The following is a 24,524-nucleotide window of genomic DNA, read 5'->3' on the forward strand; positions in this document are numbered from 1 at the left end:
TATTATTTGACTGTAGCTAAACGGGTGAGAATTCGCAGTGATTTACTGAGCCTCTCATTCTCTATTTCTCTCAGACACTTGCTCTTTACCTATGGACGACTTCATCCTCTCCTCTCTGTCTCTCCCTCCAGTCACAAAACTGGGGACTACTGTTGACAAACAAACTAAAAAACACCTGCAAGATGCCACACCAAATTCAAACCATCCAAATAAAGAAGAGATTATTGAGATTCCCATTGACCAATCACATCTGGAGACTGGCAAGAGGAGGATATCTGAGAGAAAGAGACAGAAGCGAAATGAACAGAGGGACAGAATTGAAACAGATGAAATTGTGGAGGGAACATCATTTTCAGCAAATGAGAGTAGGCGAGGGCAGACTCTGCCCTCGAAGAGGAAAATGAGCGACAGTTCGGAGGTTCCCCGGAAACGGCAAGCAGATTCACCTCTGTTTCAGTAAGAACTGATATTGAAGTAGCTTATATTGGTGTGTCTCCCAGCATGCCTTTGATGTCCTTCCATTTTTTTTTCTTTGGGGGGGGGGGGTTAATTCTGCTTTATATACATTGCTGTCTTCCTCTTTTACAGGGATTCTCCAGTGAATATCAAATCTTTTAGTGAATCTCCTCTCATCTCGATATGGGGAGAATACACAGGTGTGGAATCTCTGTTCGTTCCGAATGAAATGTGAAATACAGTACATGGTAAAAGAAAATGCATGACAGTTTTACATACCCTTTTGTGTCAAGAACCCCAAGATGCTGCCTATCCCATGACGACTGACATCAAAGTCCCTTGGTCGGATGATGAGACTCTAAACCTCATAGACATTTGGGGAAAAGACTCTGTGCAGCGAGTTCTGAAAGGCTGTGTCAAAAATCGCCACGTGTTCACTCTCATTTCCAAAAACATGTCTGAGAGAGGCTACATGAGAACTGTAGAGCAGTGTCAGACCAGGATCAAACGATTGAAGAACAGCTTTCGTCAGTCTCTCCAGCAGAAGTGAGTACACTACTAAAGAACATTTGCAATGTATATAGAATTTATTATTATAATATATTTTTGTTTCTTATGGACAATATCACTGGAATGTGCTTGTCTATATTCTCACACTGAAACCATTCCCTATATACAGAGTGGAGTGTAAATTTTATGACCAGCTAGAGCGAATACTTGGGAATGTGTCCCCCTTAACGGTTCCTGAGGTCACCTATGATGTTGAAGAGGTGACAGATGACCAGCTAGAAGACACTGATGATTGGGAGTTCCCTGGCCACTCTGGTCTAGAAGATATGGGTATGGTCCGATTGTGCCTTTCTTGGTAAATCACATAAAATTGTCTCTTGGGAAAGGGGCTAATGTGTGTTTGCATGCAGCATGTTGCCCACCACCTTACAAAGAGGTCAAACTGCTTGAATGTTAATACAGCTGATTTTACATTTGGAATTTGCAATGTGATTCATCTAAATCAATCAAATGATTAATAATCAGTGATCACTGCTCTTGTGTTTGTCTCTATTTCCACTAAAGGAACAAGAAGTGTTCCCTGGACAGACTTGGAGACCCTCACCCTAATCAACATATGGGGAGATGACAAAATGCAGAGGGAATTGAGGGGTATGCATAGAAATGGGCACCTTTTTGCTGTGATATCCCAAAAGATGTCTGCCCAGGGCTTTATCCGGACTGCAGAGCAATGCCAGACAAGGGTTAAAAGACTGAAACGGAGTTTCCGACAGTGCTACGAGAACAAGTATGTCAGTTATAGTTTAACAATCATTTTCTTTGTGCATTGGGAGTCCCACAGGGATCTATGCTCTTGCCTTTACATTCTTGTTTGATATCCTGTGATGGCTTACATTTGGTCTATTTGAGCCAGAAAAATGATTTGTTTTAAAAATGTGCTTTGTTTTCTTTCCCCAAACACAGCATGAAAGGCAGAGAACAAGTAGAATGCAAATTCTATGACCTACTGGAGAGAATACTGGGGAATGAGCTTCCCTCATACGTGGAGGTGTCAGAAAACTGTCTTGACATGGAGTCTAGAGAAGCATGGTCAGCAGACAACGAGTGCTCTGTTAACTCTTCCCAGGAGAGGGGTATGGTCACATTCTCTACTTAACCAGTTCCTCTTTCACTAGTATACTATAATAAGATCAACTTGAAGGACTGGGAAGAAACTCAACATAGCATATCTGACTCATTCTTTGATATCTGTGAGACGAATTCAGCAAGGTTTTAGGGACAAGGGTGAGTGGATGGTTTGGGATTGGGCCAATCCTTCTCACACACTCTTTCCCTTTGACTCTGATCCATCCAGAGGCTGTGGTGGGTGTGCCAGAGGACAGGAAGAAGATCCCCTGGGTGGACGGCGAGACGGTGATCCTTCTGGAGCTCTGGGGAGACGACACTGTGCAGCAGAACCTGAAGCGCTCCCCGCACAACGGTCACATATACTCAGAGATTTCGGAAAAGCTCAACATCCGTGGTTATCACAGAACTGCAGAGCAGTGCCACACCAGGATAAAGCGTTTGAAAGCCAGCTATCGGCAGTGCCAGGAAACCATCAGGTGGCCATTGCATTTCAGCTTCTATTGTTGATACATTTGTCATGTTGCTAATGTGAATTGGATTACATAGTTGATTCTAATTTTGCAATCTCTCTCTACCTGTGCTCTTCCTAGTTCATCTGGATCTGAGCAGGTTGATTTTAAGTTCTACAATATTTTAGATCAAATACTTGAGAGGCAGCCTCCCTCTACCAGCACAGTGGTGACAGACTTGACCAATGACATATCAGAGGAATCAAACAGTGACTCACTTCAAGGTAAAAAGTTCAGCTCATTTCAAACTATGCAAACGTTCTATTGACACCCAGCATGGCTATGTCAGATTGAACCCTGTTTGTTATATACACTGCTCAAAAAAATAAAGGGAACACTTAAACATCACAATGTAACTCCAAGTCAATCACACTTCTGTGAAATCAAACTGTCCACTTAGGAAGCAACACCGATTGACAATAAATTGCACATGCTGTTGTGCAAATGGAATAGACAACAGGTGGAAATTATAGGCAATTAGCAAGACACCCCCAATAAAGGAGTGGTTCTGCAGGTGGTGACCACAGACCACTTCTCAGTTCCTATGCTTCCTGGCTGATGTTTTGGTCACTTTTGAATGCTGGCGGTGCTTTCACTCTAGTGGTAGCATGAGACGGAGTCTACAACCCACACAAGTGGCGCAGGTAGTGCAGCTCATCTGGGATGGCACATCAATGTGAGCTGTGGCAAGAAGGTTTGCTGTGTCTGTCAGCGTAGTGTCCAGAGCATGGAGGTGCTACCAGGAGACAGGCCAGTACATCAGGAGACGTGGAGGAGGCCGTAGGAGGGCAACAACCCAGCAGCAGGACTGCTACCTCCACCTTTGTGCAAGGAGGAGCAGGAGGAGCACTGCCAGAGCCCTGCAAAATGACCTCCAGCAGGCCACAAATGTGCATGTGTCTGCTCAAACGGTCAGAAACAGACTCCATGAGGGTGGTATGAGGGCCCGACGTCCACAGGTGGGAGTTGGGCTTGCAGGACGTTTGTCATTTGCCAGAGAACACCAAAATTGGCAAATTTGCCACAGGCGCCCTGTGCTCTTCACAGATGAAAGCAGGTTCACACTGAGCACATGTGACAGATGTGACAGAGTCTGGAGACGCCGTGGAGAACGTTCTGCTGCCTGCAACATCCTCCAGCATGACCGGTTTGGCGGTGAGTCAGTCGTGGTGTGGGGTGGCATTTCTTTGGGGGGCCGCACAGCCCTCCATGTTCTCGCCAGAGGTAGCCTGACTGCCATTAGGTACCGAGATGAGATCCTCAGACCCCTTGTGAGACCATATGCTGGTACGGTTGGCCCTGGGTTCCTCCTAATGCAAGACAATGATAGACCTCATGTGGCTGGAGTGTGTCAGCAGTTCCTGCAAGAGGAAGGCATTGATGCTATGGACTGGCCCACCCGTTCCCCAGACCTGAATCCAATTGAACACATCTGGGGCATCATGTCTCGCTCCATCCACCAACGCCACGTTGCACCACAGACTGTCCAGGAGTTGGCGGATGCTTTAGTCCAGGTCTGGGAGGAGATCCCTCAGGAGACCATCCGCCACCTCATCAGGAGCATGCCCAGGCGTTGTAGGGAGGTGGACTTTTCCATGTAAATATTAAAGTCACCAAAGATTAGAATATTATCTGCTATGAATACAAGGTCCGATAGGAATTCAGGGAACTCAGTGAGGAACGCTGTATATAGGCCAGGAGGCCTGTAAACAGTAGCTAGAAAAAGTGATTGAGTAGGCTGCATAGATTTCATGACTAGAAGCTCAAAAGACGAAAACGTCATTTTTTTGTTGTTGTAAATTGACATTTGCTATCGTAAATGTTGGCAACACCTCCGCCTTTGCGGGATGCACGGGGGATATGGTCACTAGTGTAGCCAGGAGGTGAGGCCTCATTTAACACAGTAAATTCATCAGGCTTAAGCCATGTTTCAGTCAGGCCAATCACATCAAGATTATGATCAGTGATTAGTTCATTGACTATAATTGCCTTTGAAGTAAGGGATCTAACATTAAGTAGCCCTATTTTGAGATGTGAGGTATCATGATCTCTTTCAATAATGACAGGAATGGAGGTGGTCTTTATCCTAGTGAGATTGCTAAGGCGAACACCGCCATGTTTAGTTTTGCCCAACCTAGGTCGAGGCACAGACACGGTCTCAATGGTGATAGCTGAGCTGACTACACTGACTGCTAGTGGCAGACTCCACTATGCTGGCAGGCTGGCTAACAGCCTGCTGCCTGGCCTGCACCCTATTTCATTGTGGAGCTAGAGGAGTTAGAGCCCTGTCTATGTTGGTAGATAAGATGAGAGCACCCCTCCAGCTAGGATGGAGTCTGACACTCCTCTGCAGGTCAGGTTTGGTCCTATTTGTGGGTCAGTCCCAGAAAGAGGGCCAATTATCTACAAATTCTATCTTTTGGGAGGGGCAGAAAACAGTTTTCAACCAGCGATTGAGTTATGAGACTCTGCTGTAGAGCTCATCACTCCCCCTAACTGGGAGGGGGCCAGAGACAATTACTCAATGCCGACACATCTTTCTAGCTGATTTACACGCAGAAGCTATGTTGCGCTTGGTGATCTCCGACTGTTTCATCCTAATATCGTTGGTGCCGACGTGGATAACAATATCTCTATACTCTCTACACTCGCCAGTTTTAGCTTTAGCCAGCACCATCTTCAGATTAGCCTTAACGTCGTAGCCCTGCCCCCTGGTAAACAGTGTATGATCGCTGGATGATTCGTTTTAAGTCTAATACTGCGGGTAATGGAGTCGCCAATGACTAGAGTTTTCAATTTGTCAGAGCTAATGGTGGGAAGCTTCGGCGTCTCAGACCCCGTAACGAGAGGAGTAGAGACCAGAGAAGACTCGGCCTCTGGCTCCGTCTCGCTGCTTAATGGGGAAAACCGGTTGAAAGTTTCTATCGGCTGAATGAGCGACACCGGTTGAGCGTTCCTACAGCATTTCCTTCCAGAAACCGTGAGAAAGTTGTCCGGCTGCGGGGACTGTGCCAGGGGATTTATACTATTATCTATACTTACTGGTGGCACAGACGCTGTTTCATCCTTTCCTACACTGAAATTACCCTTGCCTAACGATTGCGTCTGAAGCTGGGCTTGTAGCACAGCTATCCTCGCCGTAAGGCGAGTACAGCGACTGCAATTAGAAGGCATCATGTTAATGTTACTACTTAGCTTCGGCTGTTAGAGGTCCTGACGAATCGTGTCCAGATAAAGCGTCCGGAGTGAAAAAGTTGAGGAAAAAAATATATATATATATATATAAACGGTAATTAAAAAGTAAAAACAGTAAAGTTGTCAGGTAGCAAAATAGGTTGGCAACAAAACGCACAGCAACTCGAAAACAAGTCTGCAAGTTGTAACCGGAAATGACGTTAAGACTCACTCCAAAAGGCTTTCAGAGCCATCATCGACTCAGTGGGTTTTGTCCAACATGTCTCTGGACCCACTCACTGTCACAGTCATACGCTGGACCTAGTTTTGCCCCATGGAATAAATGTCTGGATCTTAATGTTTTTCCTCATAATCCTGGACTATCGGACCACTATTTTATTACGTTTGCAATTGCAACAAATAATCTGCTCAGACCCCAACCAAGGAACATCAAAAGCCGTGCTATAAATTCACAGACAACACAAAGATTCCTTGATGTCCTTCCAGATTCCCTCTGTCTACCCAAGGACGCCAGAGGACAAAAATCAGTTAACCACCTAACTGAGGAACTCAATTTAACCTTGCGCAATACCCTAGATGCAGTTGCACCCCTAAAAACTAAAACATTTCTCATAAGAAACTAGCTCCCTGGTACACAGAAAATACCCGAGCTCTGAAGCAAGCTTCCAGAAAATTGGAACAGAAATGGCGCCACACCAAACTGGAAGTCTTCCGACTAGCTTGGAAAGACAGTACCGTGCAGTACCGAAGAGCCCTTACTGCTGCTCGATCATCCTATTTTTTTTTAACTTAATTGAGGAAAATAAGAACAATCCGAAATTCCTTTTTGATACTGTCGCAAAGCTAACTAAAAAGCAGCATTCCCCAAGAGAGGATGACTTTCACTTTAGCAGTGAAAAATTCATGAACTTCTTTGAGGAAAAGATTATGATTATTAGAAAGCAAGTTACGGACTCCTCTTTAAATCTGCGTTTTCCTTCAAAGCTCAGTTGTCCTGAGTCTGCACAACTCTCCCAGGACCTAGGATCAAGAGTGACACTCAAGTGTTTTAGTAATATATCTCTTGACACAATGATGAAAATAATCATGGCCTCTAAACCTTCAAGCTGCATACTGGACCCTATTCCAACTAAACTACTGAAAGAGCTGCTTCCTGTGCTTGGCCCTCCTATGTTGAACATAATAGACGGCTCTCTATCCAAAGTGGCAGTAATAAAGCCTCTCTTGAAAAAGTCAAACCTTGACCCAGAAAATATAAAAAACTATCGGCCTATATTGAATCTTCCATTCCTCTCAAAATTTTGAGAAAAGGCTGTTGCGCAACAACTTACTGCCTTCCTGAAGACAAACAATGTATACGAAATGCTTCAGTCTGGTTTTAGACCCCATCATAGCACTGAGACGGCACTTGTGAAGGTGGTAAATGACATTTTAATGGCATCGGACCGAGGCTCTGCATCTGTCCTCGTGCTCCTAGACCTTAGTGCTGCTGTTGATACCATCGATCACCACATTCTTTTGGAGAGATTGGAAACCCAAATTGGTCTACACGGACAAGTTCTGGCCTGGTTTAGATCTTATCTGTCGGAAAGATATCAGTTTGTCTCTGTGAATGGTTTGTCCTCTGACAAATCAACTGTAAATTTCGGTGTTCCTCAAGGTTCCGTTTTAGGACCACTATTGTTTTCACTATATATTTTACCTCTTGGGGATGTTATTCGAAAACATAATGTTAACTTTCACTGCTATGCGGATGACACACAGCTGTACATTTCAATGAAACATGGTGAAGCCCCAAAATTGCCCTTGCTAGAAGCATGTGTTTCAGACATAAGGAAGTGGATGGCTGCAAACTTTCTACTTTTAAACTCGGACAAAACAGAGATGCTTGTTCTAGGTCCCAAGAAACAAAGAGATCTTCTGTTGAATCTGACAATATATCTTAATGGTTGTACAGTCGTCTCAAATAAAACTGTGAAGGACCTCGGCGTTACTCTGGACCCTGATCTCTCTTTTGAAGAACATATCAAGACCATTTCAATGACAGCATTTTTCTACGTAACATTGCAAAAATCAGAAACTTTCTGTCCAAAAATTAGTCCATGCTTTTGTCACTTCTAGGTTAGACTACTGCAATGCTCTACTTTCCGGCTACCCGGATAAAACACTAAATAAACTTCAGTTGGTGCTAAATACGGCTGCTAGAATCCTGACTAGAACCAAAAATAATTATCATATTACTCCAGTGCTAGCCTCTCTACACTGGGTTCCTGTCAAAGCGAGGGCTGATTTCAAGGTTTTACTGCTAACCTACAAAGCATTACATGGGCTTGCTCCTACCTATCTCTCTGATTTTGTCCTGCCGTACATACCTACACGTACGTTACGGTCACAAGACGCAGGCCTCCTAATTGTCCCTAGAATTTCTAAGCAAACAGCTGGAGGCAGGGCTTTCTCCTATAGAGCTCCATTTTTATGCCTACCCATGTCAGAGAAGCAAACTCGGTCTCAACCTTTTTTAAAAAATATATATATATATATTTCACCTTTATTTAACCAGGTAGGCAAGTTGAGAACAAGTTCTCATTTACAATTGCGACCTGGCCAAGATAAAGCAAAGCAGTTCGACAGATACAACGACACAGAGTTACACATGGAGTAAAACAAACATACAGTCAATAATACAGTATAAACAAGTCTATATACAATGTGAGCAAATTAGGTGAGAAGGGAGGTAAAGGCAAAAAAGGCCATGGTGGCAAAGTAAATACAATATAGCAAGTAAAACACTGGAATGGTAGTTTTGCAATGGAAGAATGTGCAAAGTAGAAATAAAAATAATGGGGTGCAAAGGAGCAAAATAAATTAATTAATTAAATACACTTAAATACACTAAATTTTAGGTGGGCTATGTACAGGTGCAGTAATCTGTAAGATGCTCTGACAGTTGGTGCTTAAAGCTAGTGAGGGAGATAAGTGTTTCCAGTTTCAGAGATTTTTGTAGTTCGTTCCAGTCATTGGCAGCAGAGAACTGGAAGGAGAGGTGGCCAAAGAAAGAATTGGTTTTGGGGGTGACTAGAGAGATATACCTGCTGGAGCGTGTGCTACAGGTGGGAGATGCTATGGTGACCAGCGAGCTGAGATAAGGGGGGACTTTACCTAGCAGGGTCTTGTAGATGACATGGAGCCAGTGGGTTTGGCGACGAGTATGAAGCGAGGGCCAGCCAACGAGAGCGTACAAGTCGCAATGGTGGGTAGTATATGGGGCTTTGGTGACAAAACAGATTGCTCTGTGATAGACTGCATCCAATTTGTTGAGTAGGGTATTGAAGGCTATTTTGTAAATGACATCGCCAAAGTCGAGGATTGGTAGGATGGTCAGTTTTACAAGGGTATGTTTGGCAGCATGAGTGAAGGATGCTTTGTTGCGAAATAGGAAGCCAATTCTAGATTTAACTTTGGATTGGAGATGTTTGATATGGGTCTGGAAGGAGAGTTTACAGTCTAACCAGACACCTAAGTATTTGTAGTTTTCCACGTATTCTAAGTCAGAGCCGTCCAGAGTAGTGATGTTGGACAGGCGGGTAGGTGCAGGTAGCGATCGGTTGAAGAGCATGCATTTAGTTTTACTTGTATTTAAGAGCAATTGGAGGCCACGGAAGGAGAGTTGTATGGCATTGAAGCTTGCCTGGAGGGTTGTTAACACAGTGTCCAAAGAAGGGCCGGAAGTATACAGAATGGTGTCGTCTGCGTAGAGGTGGATCAGGGACTCACCAGCAGCAAGAGCAACCTCATTGATGTATACAGAGAAGAGAGTCGGTCCAAGAATTGAACCCTGTGGCACCCCCATAGAGACTGCCAGAGTTCCGGACAGCAGACCCTCCAATTTGACACACTGAACTCTATCAGAGAAGTAGTTGGTGAACCAGGCGAGGCAATCATTTGAGAAACCAAGGCTGTCGAGTCTGCCGATGAGGATGTGGTGGTTGACAGAGTCGAAAGCCTTGGCCAGATCAATGAATATGGCTGCACAGTAATGTTTCTTATCGATGGCGGTTAAGATATCGTTTAGGACCTTGAGCGTGGCTGAGGTGCACCCAAGACCAGCTCTGAAACCAGATTGCATAGCAGAGAAGGTATGGTGAGATTCGAAATGGTCAGTAATCTGTTTGTTGACTTGGCTTTCGAAGACCTTAGAAAGGCATGGTAGGATAGATATAGGTCTGTAGCAGTTTGGGTCAAGAGTGTCCCCCCCTTTGAAGAGGGGGATGACCGCAGCTGCTTTCCAATCTTTGGGAATCTCAGACGACACGAAAGAGAGGTTGAACAGGCTAGTAATAGGGGTGGCAACAATTTCGGCAGATAATTTTAGAAAGGGTCCAGATTGTCTAGCCCGGCTGATTTGTAGGGGTCCAGATTTTTCAGCTCTTTCAGAACATCAGCTAAATGGATTTGGGAGAAGGAGAAATGGGGAAGGCTTGGGCGAGTTGCTGTTGGGGGTGCAGTGCTGTTGACCGGGGTAGGAGTAGCCAGGTGGAAAGCATGGCCAGCCGTAGAAAAATGAATTATTGAAATTCTCAATTATGGTGGATTTATCAGTGGTGACAGTGTTTCCTATCTTCAGTGCAGTGGGCAGCTGGGAGGAGGTGTTCTTATTCTCCATGGACTTTACAGTGTCCCAGAACTTTTTTGAGTTAGTGTTGCAGGAAGCAAATTTCTGCTTGAAAAAGCTAGCCTTGGCTTTTCTAACTGCCTGTGTATAACGGTTTCTAGCTTCCCTGAACAGCTGCATATCACGGGGGCTGTTCGATGCTAATGCAGAACGCCATAGGATGTTTTTGTGTTGGTTAAGGGCAGTCAGGTCTGGGGAGAACCAAGGGCTATATCTGTTCCTGGTTCTAAATTTCTTGAATGGGGCATGTTTATTTAAGATGGTTAGGAAGGCATTTAAAAAAAAATATCCAGGCATCCTCTACTGACGGGATGAGATCAATATCCTTCCAGGAGCTCAGGAGTGATTGACGGAGCTGGCTAGCTCCGGAGTAATTGATGTTTGCTCCGGAATCGACGAGAGCAGATAGACACACGGATAGCAGCTAGCTAGCTGTGAGATCCGGGAATGAATGTCCAGAGAGCAGTTGAAATCCAAGGACATGGAGAGAAAAATTGGTCCGGTATGCTCCGTTCCGAGCTGCGCCGTACAAAAACTGGCGATAGATTTTCGAGCTAAAGGATAGCTGATGACCACAAACCGTGGTTAGCTGAATACTAACGATTTGCCAGTAAAGAAGCTAACTAGCTTCGGAACTAGCTTCTGATTAGCTTCTAGCTAGCTCCTGGCTTGCTTCTGGTTAGTTTCTGGCTAGCTTCTTGGAGTTTCTGGCTAGCTTCTTGGAGGATTGCAGATTTGAGGTAAATAATACTTATTTATAAATATAAATTGGCGAGGCGGGTTGCAGGAGAGTGTTTTGAAGATGAGTTGATGGAAAATAAAAATAAAATGTATGTGAAAAAAAGTTGTAAATATATATATATACAGGACACGACAAGACGAGGACAAAAGACGTCTGAACTGCTATGCCATCTCGGGTAACCAAATGTACAATGAAGTCTTTAAGTCTTTACTGAAGACTCATCTCTTCAGTGGGTCATATGTTTGAGTGTAGTCTGGCCCAGGAGTGGGAAGGTGAACGGAAAGGCTCTGGAGCAACGAACCGCCCTTGCTGTCTCTTCCTGGCCGGTTCCCCTCTTTCCACTGGGATTCTCTGCCTCTAACCCTATTACAGGGGCTGAGTCACTGGCTTACTGGGGCTCTCTCATGCTGTCCCTGGAAGGGGTGCGTCACCTGAGTGGGTTGATTCACTGATGTGGTCATCCTGTCTGGGTTGGCACCCCCCCCCCTTGGGTTGTGCCATGGCGGAGATCTTTGTGGGCTATACTCAGCCTTGTCTCAGGATGGTAAGTTGGTGGTTGAAAATATCCCTCTAGTGGTGTGGGGGCTGTGGGTGGGGTTATATCCTTCCTGTTTGGCCCTGTCCGGGGGTGTCCTCGGATGGGGCCACAGTGTCTCCTGACCCCTCCTGTCTCAGCCTCCAGTATTTATGCTGCAGTAGTTTATGTGTCGGGGGGCTAGGGTCAGTTTGTTATATCTGGAGTACCTCTCCTGTCCTATTCGGTGTCCTGTGTGAATCTAAGTGTGCGTTCTCTAATTCTCTCCTTCTCTCTTTCTTTCTCTCTCTCGGAGGACCTGAGCCATAGGACCATGCCCCAGGACTACCTGACATGATGACTCCTTGCTGTCCCCAGTCCACCTGGCCGTGCTGCTGCTCCAGTTTCAACTGTTCTGCCTTATTATTATTCGACCATGCTGGTCATTTATGAACATTTGAACATCTTGGCCATGTTCTGTTATAATCTCCACCCGGCACAGCCAGAAGAGGACTGGCCACCCCACATATGCTCTCTCTAATTCTCTCTTTCTTTCTCTCTCTCGGAAGACCTGAGCCCTAGGACCATGCCCCAGGACTACCTGACATGATGACTACCTGACATGATGACTCCTTGCTGTCCCCAGTCCACCTGGCCATGCTGCTGCTCCAGTTTCAACTGTTCTGCCTTATTATTATTCGACCATGCTGGTCATTTATGAACATTTTAACATCTTGGCTATGTTCTGTTATAATCTCCACCCGGCACAGCCAGAAGAGGACTGGCCACCCCACATAGCCTGGTTCCTCTCTAGGTTTCTTCCTAGGTTTTGGCCTTTCTAGGGAGTTTTTCCTAGCCACCGTGCTTCTACACCTGCATTGCTTGCTGTTTGGGGTTTTAGGCTGGGTTTCTGTACAGCACTTTGAGATATCAGCTGATGTACGAAGGGCTATATAAATAAATTTGATTTGATTTAGATTTTATTTGATTTAGGGAGGTCATACAGGCACGTGGAGGCCACACACATTACTGAGCCTCATTTTGACTTGTTTTAAGAACATTACATCAAAGTTGGATCAGCCTGTTGTGTGGTTTTCCCACTTTAATTTTGAGTGTGACTCCAAATCCAGACCTCCATGGGTTGATAAATTTGATTTCCATTGATAATTTTTGTGTGATTTTGTTGTCAGCACATTCAAGTATGTAAAGAAAACAGTATTTAATAAGAATATTTCATTCGTTCAGATCTAGGATGTGTTATTTTAGTGTTCCCTTTATTTTTTTGAGCAGTGTATTTAACTACTGGTTCTACTGTAGGTGCCGTCCCCTCAACACAAGTTCCTTTGCCAAGTCTAAACAGAGACACTTTCATGTTATTGGGCTGTTTTGTATTTAGAGTGTACAGAAGTGGACAACTACACCACTTCTGAGAGGATCACACCAGGCTCATGGTTGGATCCTGAGACCCTGGCCCTCATTGACATCTGGGGGGAGGACGAGGTCCAGAGGGTGCTGAGAGACTTTGTCTATAACGGCCCTGTCTACATGGACATATCAGAAAAGATGCATGACCAAGGGTACTCCAAGACCCCAGAGCAGTGTCGTTGGAAAGTCAAGTCCATGAGGAACAACTTCCGTCAGTGCTACGACAGAAAAAAGTATGTGTACAAAACAGGTTTAAATTGGACCCTTTATGTTTATTTTCATTTGCAGAAGCATACAAATAAGTGTACTCTAATCTAACCCGTAGCCACAATTCTGCATCTCATTTTTTTAAATGGCTTCCTTTTCTGTCTGCTGTTCTCAGATGTGGAAGAAAGGGAGTGGAATACAAGTTCTACAATCAGTTGGAGCGAATACTTGGGCATGAAGCGGCGTCCATTGATGAGTATGATGAAAGAGACGATCCAACAGTAGACCAGGACACAGGTACGGTGGTAATACAGACAGTTATCTGTTTACACTGAAGACACTGGATGTTTCCAATGTATATGTCTCCCGGAGCAGGTGCTGATGGGATGAGATGCATCCCGTGGTCAGAGCCAGAGACGCTGGCCCTAATTGAGCTGTGGGGGAACGAGGATGTCCAGGCGAGTCTACGAGGTTGCGTCCGCAACGGGCACATTTTCGCCGACATAGCGGAGAAGCTGGCCACCATTGGGCACTTCAAAACAGCTGAGCAGTGCCACTCGAGGGTTAAGCGGCTGAGGAAAACCTACCGACGGTGTCTCCACAGCAGGGTGTAAGTGCAAAGCACAGATTATTTGTGAGTAAGGTGAGTCATGGTGCCTAAATTGGTACCTGTTACAAATGAACCCTCCACTTCCCTCTACCTCTGGTCGTACCTACAGAAACGGAGGGGAGCCCTTACTCTTCAGATACTACAGGTTCCTGGAGCCGGTGCTAGGCAACGACACGCTCTCCCTCGATGCAGAGATTGTTGATTTGTGTGATGACTTCAATCCAGATCCCACTGAGGAACCAGATCAGGAAACGGGTATGGTGCCTCCTCATTATCCTTACCCTCAAAGTCTAATGTAATTAGGGCCCTGTGTTTTTCCTGTGTCAGTGCCAACAGTTGTTTGTCTTGGTCAGGTCAAATCAGGACCTTAGTCATAATCAATCTTCAAAAATGTACTTAGTAGCCACCTAAAGCCTCCCAAAAACATATTTTTTTGAAGGCCAGGGCTCAGTCAGTTACGCTGTGGCGGAGTCCAGCAGAAAGATGCCCTGGTCCGATCGGGAGACCCAGGCTCTGCTGGAGGTCTGGGGTGAGGACCATGTGCAGCTCTCCCTCCGCGGCTGCTTGAAGAACAGACATGTGTTTGAATACATCTCACGGAGGATGACGGCCCAGGGGTTCATCAGGACAGCTGAGCAGTGCCACACCCGCATCAAACGACTCAAGGCCAGCTTCCACCATGACAAGTGAATGCAAAAGATTTATAACTACCATTACATGTCTAGTTATTTACTTTAAAAATCACACCACATCATCGGATATAAATTGACGCAATATCTTTAAGTCAACAAATCAATGCTTTACTTATTTTCACCACATGAGTAAACAATGTAATTGCAGTCTTGTTTTTATCACTGTTATTGTTACGTAGTACATGTGGTCAGAGGATATGATGATTCAACTGAAATTAAATAGTCGAATCTTCCCTTTCCTCAGAATGGAATGCAAGTTCTACGACCAGATGGAGGAGATTTTCTCGAGGGAGCTCAATGTTGACAGTTTGGCCGAAGATTCGTTAGACAATGAGGAAGCTGCTGTCTGGGAGCCTACACTTGAAGTTGACCAAAGGAAAGGTAAAGCAAAGCCATACCATACCTTTAAATGTTCTATGAGTTGTCTTATTTCAACTAACCCCCTTCACATTGTAAACAATGTGTTCATTGGGTGTCTTTGTCTTCAGCTAGCCGTCCTTTAACTGATGGCTCCAAGTTCTCCTGGAGCGACAGTGAGACCCAGGTCCTCCTCAGTATCTGGGGGAGTGACGAGGTCCAGGAGGATCTGAAGGGCTGCACCAAAAACAGACACATTTTCACTGAGATCTCTCAGGCCATGGCCAACGAGGGCTACCTGAGGACAGCCGAACAGTGCCAGTCTAGAGTGAAGCGGCTAAAGGCCAACTTCCGCCAGTTCTGCGAGAGCAAACAGTAAGCCATGGGGGAAAAGATATGCATATGAAATTGATAACCACTATTTATAATTGTGAATTGATTATGAAGACTCCATATAGTTGTGTATTCATGGTCAGAGGTTTGCCATGCTCATGTTAGATAAGCAAAGCTCATTAACCAACCAGATATGAGGAATAAGTATTGCGTCAACAACAAATGTTCTATTTTCCCAGGATTGGAGGGGAAAAAGTTGAGTGCAAATTCTACGATCAGTTTGTGCAAATATTCGGGAACAAGTATCTACCCTGTGACTCTCTGGCTGAGGAATCGAATGGCGCCACAGACATGGGAGAGGTCCCAGGTGGCCACGTCCAAGGAACTGGTAAGGGAAACAATCTCCTAATCTCTGTACAATAGATGCTGTTTTACGTTATACCCTCAACGTTTTTTTCAGTCTCTCCAGAATCAGGCAGCTGTCCATCACCGTGGGAACTAGATCTCCCCTGGAGCATTGAGGAGACTGAAGCCCTCCTTGACATATGGGGCAGTGTCAGAATCCAAGAGGACCTGAGGGGAAACACTGAAATGGAACACATTTATACAGAGATCTCTCAAATGATGGCTGACCAGGGCTTCATGAAAACAGCAGAGCAGTGCCAGACAAGGGCAACGCAACTGAACCTGAGTATTATTCCAATCTGACGACGAGGAAACATTAGTGAACATCTGAAGACAGTTTTGTAGCGTCCCAGGAAAGATGCAATGACTCAACAATGACTTCTGGAAAAGAGGTGTATAAACAATTACAATGACCTGCGTCTCCTGTCTCCTGCGTTGTTTTCAGAGATGTACTGTATTCTATAAAAGATGCAGTGTTGCTATGTTGAATATTGCTGAAGAGACTCAATATCCATCCCACTTTTCTTTTTTGGAAAACAGACACGTATTTAACCTTTGTATCGGTGCTTAAATCTAAGTGTAAAGGACTATCGATGTTTATTGTCATGTATTTCACTGTAGGTGCACATGTGTTGTGACATAAGGACCTGAACTTAACGAAGCAACATATTTTAAAGGGATTGGATTGAGGGAATCCTGTAACGACAATTGGTCAATACCACATGACATTCTGAACTTCTAGATTTTTTGTTGTTGTTATTATTTGCCAAACAAAAGGCTATATATTTATATATTTTATGTAAATTTGTGTTTTTAGCAAACTCTTTAAAAAAAGGCTTTTTTTCAAGTGAACCAATTTAGATTAAATTCCTTTGAGTGGAGTTTGGCTACTATATCATTTCTGTTTCTGTGGTATATTTTTCTCTCAGTGTGTTTTAACATCTATCTAGGTTCACTGAAACACTGAGGTTTATGTTGTTACCAGCTCTAACCACTGCGGAGAGATTGAGACCACATCCTTTTTTTTATCCTCAACAGATTGTCTGTAGCAGAGCCTCACAGTAAGAAGCCACTTGAATTCTAGAAGCACAGGCACCTACTTTTTGCTTACTCATGTTATTTTTAGATACCACGGTGAGATAGCCTTTCGAAAACAAATCCTGTTCTCAGCATTCATTGTTGGTGATAGCTGTTCCTCGGAACATCATTTGCATAGAGAGGAGACTTTGCATAGCCAGCACATGCTTCAGTGCTCTGGTAGTGTTTATAGCCTTGTGAGTTTAACACTTCATGACCGAGAGCTGTCCTTCATGACAACAGAACCCACAACAACCATGACTTTTATCACCATCTTCATCTGGACACTTGCCCTCTGTCTCCAAGGTAATATAATTTACAGAAAATTACCCTGACAATATAAAGGAATTATTTTATACTGGACAAATGAATGGACAATTAAATTATACGTAGAATGTATGCACACATGACTGTAAGTCGCTTTGGATAAAAGCGTCTGCTAAATGGCATATATTATTATTATAAATATACATTGCATTTCTGTTTCAGAGTCAAGAGGCCAGGTCACAGTGACCCAGACTCCTGCAGTGAAAGCTGTTTCAGTGGGTCACTCAGTCAGTCTCAGCTGTAAGACCAGCAGTGCTGTACACATTAACAGCAATGGACACTATTTGCACTGGTATCAACAGAAACCTGGAGGAGCTCCTAAACTCCTTATTTACTATGCTAAAACCCTTCAGTCTGGGATTCCATCTAGATTCAGTGGCAGTGGATCTGGGAGTGACTTCACTCTGACCATCAGTGGAGTCCAGGCTGAAGATGCAGGAGATTACTACTGTCAGAGTTTCCACAATCCCAACAGTGTCTGGGTGTTCACACAGTGATACAGAGCCATACAAAAACCTCCCTCAGTCAGACTGCACAGTGACTGTACTGATACAGCTGGGACCTACTGCAGGTGCTGAAGAGGAAGAGACAGTGACATGGAAGACTGATCAGTAGAGGAGGTCAACTTTGAAAATGGTTAGAAAGTATCATACAAATCACACGTTCTCACAAACGTCATCATCGTCATCATGGTTGTAACTTGTTATATTGGACATGAACTGAAAGTGTATATACAGTAAAAGTTATTTGTAGTTTTGGAAGATAATAGCAGTCCATAGTAGAGTAAGATGTACAGAAGTAAGAGGAAAAGTATCAGCCCCCTAAACCATTTCCCTACATGCACTTCACGACCAGTTAATGATGTGATCATCTGGCATGTATTAACCCTTTTCATGAGCTGATAGATCTGTGAATGAGACATGAAGCTGGGCTCAAACATGACACATTGATGTAGAGACATACACTACACACTATTATCAGAAAGTATAATATCCGTTGTGTCTGTCATTAATTACATGATGGTATATTTGTAATGTCTCCCTCCCTGAATCCACCATAGAGGTTAAAACCAGTCACTCCCTCACATCTGGCCCAGTCCAGGGTATTTAAGGCAGTAAAACTGTTAGACTGGTAGCTGTGGGAGTGAAACAGATTTACATAGACATGGCTGGTTGGTTCTGCTTGTCCCAGAATAGAGCAGAACTCTCACCAGATGTTCACCCTGTGCCCAGGGGGGTTGGAGGTAGAGAAGACCAGGGAAAATGTAATGGAAAAGCGTAGACCACACATTGTTGAAAACCATTGGAAAAATATCTAATTTAATCAAATCATATTAGGAATTAAACATTACAAATATACAGTTGACGTCAGAAGTATACAGACACCTTAGCCAACTATATTTAAATACAGTTTTTCACAATTCCTGACATTTAATCCTAGTAATAATTCCCTGTCTTAGGTCAGTTAGGATCACCACTATTTTAAGAATGTCAAATGTCAGAATAATAGTAGAGAGAATGATTTATTTCAGCTTTTATTTCTTTCATCACATTCCCGGTGGGTCAGAAGTTTACTTACACCCCATTAGTATTTGGTAGTGAAGGAGGTTCACCTAGGGGTCATGATAGGGGCTTACCAAATGTTTGAAGTATTATAATAATTGATTATGCTTATGTTGTATTAATATACGGGGAGGGGTTATAAGACCCCACCCTCCTTACATTTATAGGGTTCTAGACTACAGATTAACAATATATATTCATTATAGATGTTTATAATTGTTCCACCACTGTTTTCTGGTCTCTTTGCCTCTTATAAAGAGACCTCTCTGAGAAATGTGTCACTGTGAAGACAGAACTCTGCAGGGGAGTGTAAGAGAAGAGATTAGTCAGACGTTCCATTATACATCAACTTGGACATTTACTGCTAAGCTTTTAGATAGCTATATAAACAAGAGTTTTAGTGTTGAGTTGGCATGGTTTTGGTCTCATCAGTAGAAGATAATGATGTGGTTAGTGACATCACTCGGGCTGGACTTTGGGTTTAATAAAATAACTTGGGACCATTTCTTTGATACAGAACTTACCCGGAAACATGCTTTATGTTCCAGTTGTCAACTTCTGTCTGTACAATAGGGACTGATAGTACTGAACTACTAATATAATACAATAGGGACTGATAGTACTGAAGTACTAATATAATACAATAGGGACTGATAGTACTGAACTACTAATATAATACAATAGGGACTGATAGTACTGAAGTACAAATATAACACAATAGGGACAGAGAGTACTGAACTACTAATATAATACAATAGGGACTGATAGTACTGAAGTACAAATATAACACAATAGGGACAGAGAGTACTGAACTACTAATATAATACAATAGGGACAGAGAGTACTGAACTACTAATATAATACAATAGGGACTGATAGTACTGAACTACTAATATAATACAATAGGGACTGATAGTACTGAAGTACTGGAATAACGTAATAGGGACTGATAATCCTGGGTTATGAGTATAATCCACTGACACACTTAGATAATTACATGTTCCTCTTAGATCACTAATTTACAGTATAAGTTATTTATAACACGATAAAATATTCTGTATCTGCATAATCTGTATGTAGTTATATAGCTAACAGTTATGAATGTAGGTACTAGCAGTAAGACTATTTACATATGACAGTTTGCATTGGCAGCACATGCTTCAGTGCTCTGGGAGTATTTATAACCCTGTGAGTTTAACACTTCATGACTGAGAGCTGTCCTTCATGACAACAGAACCCAAAACAACCATGACTTTTATCACCATCTTCATCTGGATATTTGCCCTCTGCTTTCAAGGTAATACATTTTTACATACATTTACCCTGACTGTAGTTACTTAACCTTATTAAAGTAAATACCATTATGTTATTGTAAAGTCATTCTTTTGTAAAGCAATGAGCAAATTAATGCACGATTGAATGTTAATTACATTTATTTTTCAGAGTCCAGAGGCCAGGTCACAGTGACCCAGACTCCTGCAGTGAAAGCTGTTTCAGTGGGTCACTCAGTCAGTCTCAGCTGTAAGACCAGCAGTGCAGTATACAGTGATACACATGGACAGAGGTTGGCCTGGTATCAACAGAAACTCGGAGAATCTCCTAAACTCCTTACATATTTCATTAGTACCCTTAACTCTGGGATACCATCTAGATTCAGTGGCAGTGGATCTGGGAGTGACTTCACTCTGACCATCAGTGGAGTCCAGACTGAAGATGCAGGAGATTACTACTGTCAGAGTTACCACAGTGGTAATGTGTTCACACAGTGATACAGAGCCGTACAAAAACTCCCTCAGTCAGACTGCACAGTGACTGTACTGATACAGCTGGGACCTACTGCAGGTGCTGAGGGGGAAGAGACAGTGACATGGAAGACTGATCAGTAGAGGAGGTCAACTTTGAAAATGGTTAGAAAGTATCATGCAAATCACACGTTCTCCCAACGTCATCATCATGGTTGTAACTTGTTATATTGGACATGAACTGAAAGTGTATATACAGTAAAAGTTATTTGTAGTTTTGGAAGATAATACCAGTCCATATTAGAGTAAGATGTACAGAAGTAAGAGGAAAAGTATCAGCCCCCCAAACCAATTCCCTACATGCACTTCACAATCAGTTATTGATGTGATCATCTAGCATGTATTAACTCTTTTCATGAGCTGATAGATCTGTGAATGAGACATGATGCTGGGCTCAAACATGACACATTGATGTAGAGACACACTACACACTATTATCAGAAAGTATCATTCCATTTTATCTGTCATTAATTACATGGTGGCATATCTGTTATGTCTACCTCCCTGAATCCACCATAGAGGTTAAAACCAGTCCACTCCCTCACATCTGGCCCAGTCCAAGGTATTTCAGGCAGTAAAACAGGTCAACTGGTAGACTGGTAGCTGTGGGAGTGAAACAGATTTACATAGACATGGCTGGTTGGTTCTGCTTGTCCCAGAATAGAGCAGAACTCTCACCAGATGTTCACTCTGTCCCCAGGGGTTGGAGGTAGAGAAGACCAGGGAAAATGTAATGGAAAAGCGTAGACCACACATTGTTGAAAACCATTGAAAAAATATCTAATTTAATCAAATCATATTAGGAATTAAACATTACAAATATACAGTTGACGTCGGAAGTTTACAGACACCTTAGCCAAATACATTTAAACACAATTTTTCACAATTCCTGACATTTAATCCTAGTAAAAATTCACTGTCTTAGGTCAGTTAGGATCATCACTATTTTAAGAATGTCAAATGTCAGAATAAAAGTAGAGAGAATGATTTATTTCAGCTTTTATTTCTTTCATCACATTCCCGGTGGGTCAGAAGTTTACTTACACCCCATTAGTATTTGGTAGTGAAGGAGGTTCACCTAGGGGTCATGATAGGGGCTTACCAAATGTTTGATGTATTATAATAATTGATTATGCTTATGTTGTATTAATATAAGGGGAGGGGTTATAAGACCCCACCCTCCTTACATTTATAGGGTTCTAGACTACAGATTAACAATATATATTCATTATAGATGTTTATAATTGTTCCACCACTGTTTTCTGGTCTCTTTGCCTCTTATAAAGAGACCTCTCTGAGAAATGTGTGACTGTGAAGACAGAACTCTGCAGGGGAGTGTAAGAGAAGAGATTAGTTAGACGTTCCACTATACATCAACTTGGACATTTACTGTTAAGCTTTTAGATAGCTATATAAACAAGAGTTTTAGTGTTGAGTAGGCATGGTTTTGGTCTCATCAGTAAAAGATAATGATGTAGGCAGTGACATCACTCGGGCTGGACTTTGGGTTTAATAAAATAACTTGGGACCATTTATTTGATACAGAACTTACCCGGAAACATGCTTTATGTTCCAGTTGTCAACTTCTGTCTGTAATTGCATTAATAAAGGTTTTTTAATTATTTAATTAAAGATATTGTCATAATGCTAATTTCACCAATGAGCCAATGATTGACAAGGAACAAGGAAACAAACCACAACAGTAGCATTGCGTCAAATGTTTCGGGTAGTCTTCCACAAGCTTCTCACAATCAGTTGGGTGAATTTTGGCCCATTCCTCCTGACAGAGCTGGTGTAACTTAGTCAATTTTGTATGCTTCCTTGCTCGCACACGCTGTTTCAGTTCTGCCCACACATTTTCTATAGGATTGAGGTCAGGGCTTTGTGATGGCCAATTCAATACCTTGACTTTGTTGTCCTTAAGACATTTTGACACCACTTTGGAAGTATGCTTGAGGACATTGTCCATTTGGAAGACCCTTTTGCAACCAAGATTTAACTTCCTTGACTGATAAGTCGAGATGTTGCTTCAATATATCCCCATAATTTTCCTCCCTCATGATGCCATCTATTTTGTGAAGTGCACCAGTCACTCCTGCAGCAAAGCACCCCCAGAATATGATGCTGCCACCCCCGTGCTTCACGGTTGGGATGATGTTCTTCGGCTTGCAAGACTTCCCCTTTTTCCTCCAAACACCACAATGGTCATTATGGCCAAACAGTTCTGTTTTTGTTTCATCAGACAAGAGGACATTTCTCCAAAAAGTATGATTTTTGTCCCCATGTGCAGTTGCAAACCATCGTCTGGCTTTTTTATGGCAGTTTTGGAGCAGTTGCTTCTTCCTTGCTGAGAGGCCTTTCAGGTTAGGTTGATATCGTTATCTCTAAGAGACAGAACGCGTCTCCTTCCTGAGCGGTATGATGGCTGCATGGTTGGCTGATTTATTTTGATTTTCCCATGATGTCAAGCAAAGAGGCACTGAGTTTGAAGGTAGCCCTTGAAATACATCCACAGGTGCATCTCCTATTGACACAAATTATGTCAATTAGCCTACCAGAAGCTTCTAAAGCCATGACATCATTTACTGGAATTTTCCAAGCTGTTTAAAGGCATAGTCAACTTAGTGTATGTACACTTCTAATCCACTGGAATTGTGATATAGTAAGTTATAAGTGAAATAATCTGTCTGTTAACAATTGTTGGAAAAATTACTTATGTCATTGTAACGCTCGTCCTCTTCTTCTGATGAGGAGTAAGAGAGATCGGACCAATTTGCAGCGTGGTAAGTGTCCATTTTAATAAGTCAAACTGAACACTACAAAATACAAAATGAAACAAACGAAACAGTCCCGTGTGCTACAAACACTAACACGGAAAATAATCACCCATGAAACACAATAGAAAACAGGCTACCTACATATGGTTCTCAATCAGGGACAACGATTGACAGCTGCCTCTGATTGAGAACCATACCAGGCCAAACACAGAAATAGCAAATCATAGAAAAACTAACATAGACAACCCACCCAACTCACGCCCTGACCATACTAAAACAAAGACATAACAAAAGAACTAAGGTCAGAACGTGATAGTCATGCACCGAATAGATGTCCTAACCGACTTGCCAAAACTATAGTTTGTTAACAAGAAATGTGTGGAGTGGTTGAAAAAATAGTTTTAATCACTCCAACATAAGTGTATGTAAACTTGCGATTTCAACTGTATATGTTATGGAAAGCAACTGTTTAGCAGTGTGAGTTCTGAGAGCAGATCTTAGAGGTTTATTTTTTATTATTGCTACATAAGGTTGATGTTATGTGGACAATTCTCTCACTTCGGTGACTCTGCCCTCTACCAATGTGTCCACAGACATTATTAAAAAGAAACAGCCTGAAAGTCTTTCCTGTGGAGAAGATAACATCTCATAACGTTGTTCAATTGCATGGTTACATTTTATTTTAAAGAGAGAATACAACAATGGACTTACTTTACAGCACCAGTTTTGTGCCGCTTCCAAAAGTCCACCGCAGTGATTCACGCTGGTGAAGTCTTTCACATAAGTAGTTTATGTATCGGGGGGCTATGGTCAGTTTGTTATATCTGGAGTACTTCTCCTGTCTTATCCGGTGTCCTGTGTGAATTTAAGTATGCTCTCTCTAATTCTCTCTTTCTTTCTCAGAGGACCTGAGCCCTAGGACCATGCCTCGGGACTACCTGGCATGATGACTCCTTGCTGTCCCCAGTCCACCTGGCCGTGCTGCTGCTCCAGTTTCAACTGTTCTGCCTGTGGCTATGGAATCCTGACCTGTTCACCGGACATGCTACCTGTCCCACACCTGCTGTTTTCAACTCTCTAGAGACAGCAGGAGTGGTATAGATACTCTTAATGATCGGCTATGAAAAGCCATCTGACATTTACTCCTGAGGTGCTGACTTGCTGCACCCTCGACAACTACTGTGATTATTATTATTTGACCATGCTGGTCATTTATGAACATTT

General features: G+C 43.0%; 1 protein-coding gene and 1 gene segment (V, D, J or C); both read left to right on the forward strand.

Moving 5' to 3' along the window:
• zgc:113263 (uncharacterized protein LOC503753 homolog) overlaps positions 1-16,636 on the forward strand; it is a 19,147-nt gene extending 2,511 nt beyond the window's left edge. For 2 of the 3 annotated variants that reach the window (XM_035784518.2, XM_052460387.1), the window contains 17 exons: positions 75-456; positions 589-656; positions 750-1,002; positions 1,136-1,296; positions 1,531-1,753; positions 1,930-2,099; positions 2,321-2,570; positions 2,685-2,827; positions 13,123-13,384; positions 13,534-13,655; positions 13,734-13,968; positions 14,078-14,223; positions 14,408-14,654; positions 14,905-15,041; positions 15,149-15,392; positions 15,590-15,738; positions 15,811-16,636. In XM_035784518.2, the coding sequence (XP_035640411.1) occupies positions 75-456; positions 589-656; positions 750-1,002; positions 1,136-1,296; positions 1,531-1,753; positions 1,930-2,099; positions 2,321-2,570; positions 2,685-2,827; positions 13,123-13,384; positions 13,534-13,655; positions 13,734-13,968; positions 14,078-14,223; positions 14,408-14,654; positions 14,905-15,041; positions 15,149-15,392; positions 15,590-15,738; positions 15,811-16,058 (3,440 nt within the window). In that variant the 3' untranslated portion in view covers positions 16,059-16,636. The remainder of the gene's footprint in view (positions 1-74; positions 457-588; positions 657-749; positions 1,003-1,135; positions 1,297-1,530; positions 1,754-1,929; positions 2,100-2,320; positions 2,571-2,684; positions 2,828-13,122; positions 13,385-13,533; positions 13,656-13,733; positions 13,969-14,077; positions 14,224-14,407; positions 14,655-14,904; positions 15,042-15,148; positions 15,393-15,589; positions 15,739-15,810) is intronic. The other variant, XM_035784519.2, reaches the window with a different exon arrangement.
• A 181-nt stretch (positions 16,637-16,817) lies between these two features.
• LOC118392493 (immunoglobulin kappa variable 4-1-like) lies at positions 16,818-19,224 on the forward strand. The segment is given in 2 exon segments: positions 16,818-17,138; positions 17,322-19,224. Coding segments are annotated over 2 exon segments (477 nt in total).
• The last annotated feature ends 5,300 nt before the right edge of the window (positions 19,225-24,524 follow it).

The sequence above is a fragment of the Oncorhynchus keta genome, chromosome 13, assembly GCF_023373465.1.
Source record: "Oncorhynchus keta strain PuntledgeMale-10-30-2019 chromosome 13, Oket_V2, whole genome shotgun sequence".
NCBI lineage: Eukaryota > Metazoa > Chordata > Actinopteri > Salmoniformes > Salmonidae > Oncorhynchus > Oncorhynchus keta.